This window comes from Morus notabilis, unplaced genomic scaffold, assembly GCF_000414095.1.
Source record: "Morus notabilis unplaced genomic scaffold, ASM41409v2 Scaffold1580, whole genome shotgun sequence".
NCBI classification, from domain to species: domain Eukaryota; kingdom Viridiplantae; phylum Streptophyta; class Magnoliopsida; order Rosales; family Moraceae; genus Morus; species Morus notabilis.
The window spans coordinates 215,953-218,266 of record NW_010360923.1 but is presented as its reverse complement, the minus strand read 5'-3'; the positions used below and the strand labels follow the sequence as shown (position 1 = coordinate 218,266).

General features: G+C 37.6%; 1 protein-coding gene across 1 annotated transcript; it reads left to right on the top strand.

The window, feature by feature from the left end:
• The first annotated feature begins 469 nt into the window (after positions 1 to 469).
• Positions 470 to 1,859, top strand: LOC21392073 (peptidyl-prolyl cis-trans isomerase CYP19-3). Its single transcript, XM_010097757.2, has 3 exons — positions 470 to 525; positions 1,430 to 1,518; positions 1,585 to 1,859. The coding sequence occupies exons 1-3, from the start codon at positions 470 to 472 to the stop codon at positions 1,857 to 1,859; spliced, it is 420 nt and encodes a 139-aa protein (XP_010096059.2).
• The last annotated feature ends 455 nt before the right edge of the window (positions 1,860 to 2,314 follow it).

Here is a 2,314-nt window from a genome sequence, read left to right as displayed (position 1 = left end):
CCTGAATTCTAATAAAAGGCTTGTGGGTGATTTTCTGAGAAACCTATGAGCTCAAAAGCTGTGCAATATCATAAATCATCCAATTTTTAACACCCTCATGATATATAAATTATTTTACTTGAGGATTCTTTCATGGATGATGAACATTTCTCTATTCATTTGCCGTTTCCAATTTTCTGTCTCTGTTACTTCATTTCCATAATTGTTTCTTGCAATTTTTCTACTATTTTGAGCGAAATTTATCATAAAGAAACTTTTTTTTGTTTGATTTTTCGTATCCAAGTGTGTTTCTTTTGGATCTATGAGTTGTTGATTTGCTATATTTTTTGGATTATTTATTCTAAATGATTGTTATGAGAACTGAGAACTCTGATCTTGGTGATTTTAGTTTGGAAAATGATGATAAAATTCTTATTTCTAAATGCGAAATTGATTTTTTTTGGGTAGCTATCAAACTGAGTTTGACAAAATGTCGAGGAATCCCAAGGTCTTCTTTGACATCCTAATCGGAAAGGCGAAAGTGGGTCGGGTCGTATTTTGATGAGGACATTAGGGATGCAAGGAATACTCATGATCCAATCTAAGTTCCAGTTGGTCTGGTGACAAGGTATTGAGCTAAAAGATTTAAAGAAGACTTGAATAACCTAGTCCAAAGAGTTCTACAACAAGAAGAAAGTGTGTTCACTACTGAGGGTGGACAAAGGCTTGTGTTGCTCATTAAAGTTGATCCGGAAGAGAGCTACTCAAGCATGGCCAAATTCGCATGACATCCCAAGGCTCACATACATGGGAATGCTCCAAGGGATTAGGCGCACATTCCAGCAAGTTCCAAGAAGTTAGGCGCACATTCCAGCAAGGGATCAAGTCAAAATTACGGATTAAACATTTAAATTTCATAGTATACGATTTAAGGGAGGAATTGGATTCAAATTCGGATTTCCTTCCCTAGGATTAGTTTTAGGCATTTAAAAAGGAAGGAATTAGACTCTAAGTCGGAATTAGACTCTAAGTCGGATTCCTTCCCTAGGAGTTATCTTTGGGCGATTTCATTTTGTTTTAGGAGTCTATCTTCATTTAAGGCGCCTACCCCATTAAGGGTAGGATAGGACTTTTACAATTTTTAAAACCTTTCAGCTTGTTTTCGGCTATTTAAGGCTGAAATCCGAATTTAATAAGAAGTTTTGATATTTTTATTCACTTTGTGAAATATTCTTCTTGTGTTCTTGAAGAAACTATTCCGAACTTATCAAGGTTTCCTTGTGGCGTTCAACTTGACTTATCAAACGAATTTCCATACTCGTTTGTGGCGTCTTCACCATACCAAGGTTCTTACTTCGCTAAGCAACGGGTCGCGGTTTCCATCAATTCTTAAAGATCTTGGATCGTATCCCATATTTAGCTACGGGTTTCGTCACATTGTTGGCGGGGTTCGTATCATATTTGAGCTGTTTTTTGACGTTACCCCGAAAACTGTGGAAAACTTCGGCGCCCTGTGCACCGGAGAGAAGGGGATCGGGATATCCGGGAAGCCACTTCACTACAAGGGCTCAACGTTTCACCGCATTATCCCGACCTACATGTGACAGGGTGGAGACTTCACGAGGGGAAATGGGACCGGAGGAGAGTCGATTTACGGGTTGAAGTTTGAGGATGAGAACTTCAAGATGAAGCACACGGGGCCGGGAGTTCTTTCAATGGCAAATGCCGGGCCAAACACCAATGGATCTAAGTTCTTCATATGCACTAAGAAGACCCCTTGGCTTAATGGGAAGCATGTGGTGTTTAGGAAAGTTGTTGATGGTTATAATGTTGTTAAGCAGATGAAGAGTGTGAGTTTGGATACTGGCAAGACTACTTAACCTGTTGTTATTGGCGATTGTGGTCAGTTAACTGAGAACCAAACTAATCATGTAAAAATCAGTGAATGTTAGGAACCTTTTGATGTTGGAGCAGTAATGTTGTTATTGTTAGATTATGAAATTCAAGACATGCTCATTTTGGAGCGGAGAGATTATTATTTATAATCGATGTAGAGGACAAAATCCCAAGTGCAGTTTTTAACTATTCAAATTAGATTTCTAAATTCTAGTATGTGTTCATTGATGTTTATAGCTCTAACTTTTCGCCGGTGAAAGGAATCATATCGATTGTTTCTTCCTAAATGCAAGTCTCTTCCTGGTGATATTTAGGAGTGGTTGAATTGTTTCAGTGAAAAAACATTACCAGATTATCTTTTGATATTGTAATTTATGTGCTATTCATTTCTCTTTTGATATTATAACTAATTAGGAACTTACTTAACTTGGCAGATGAT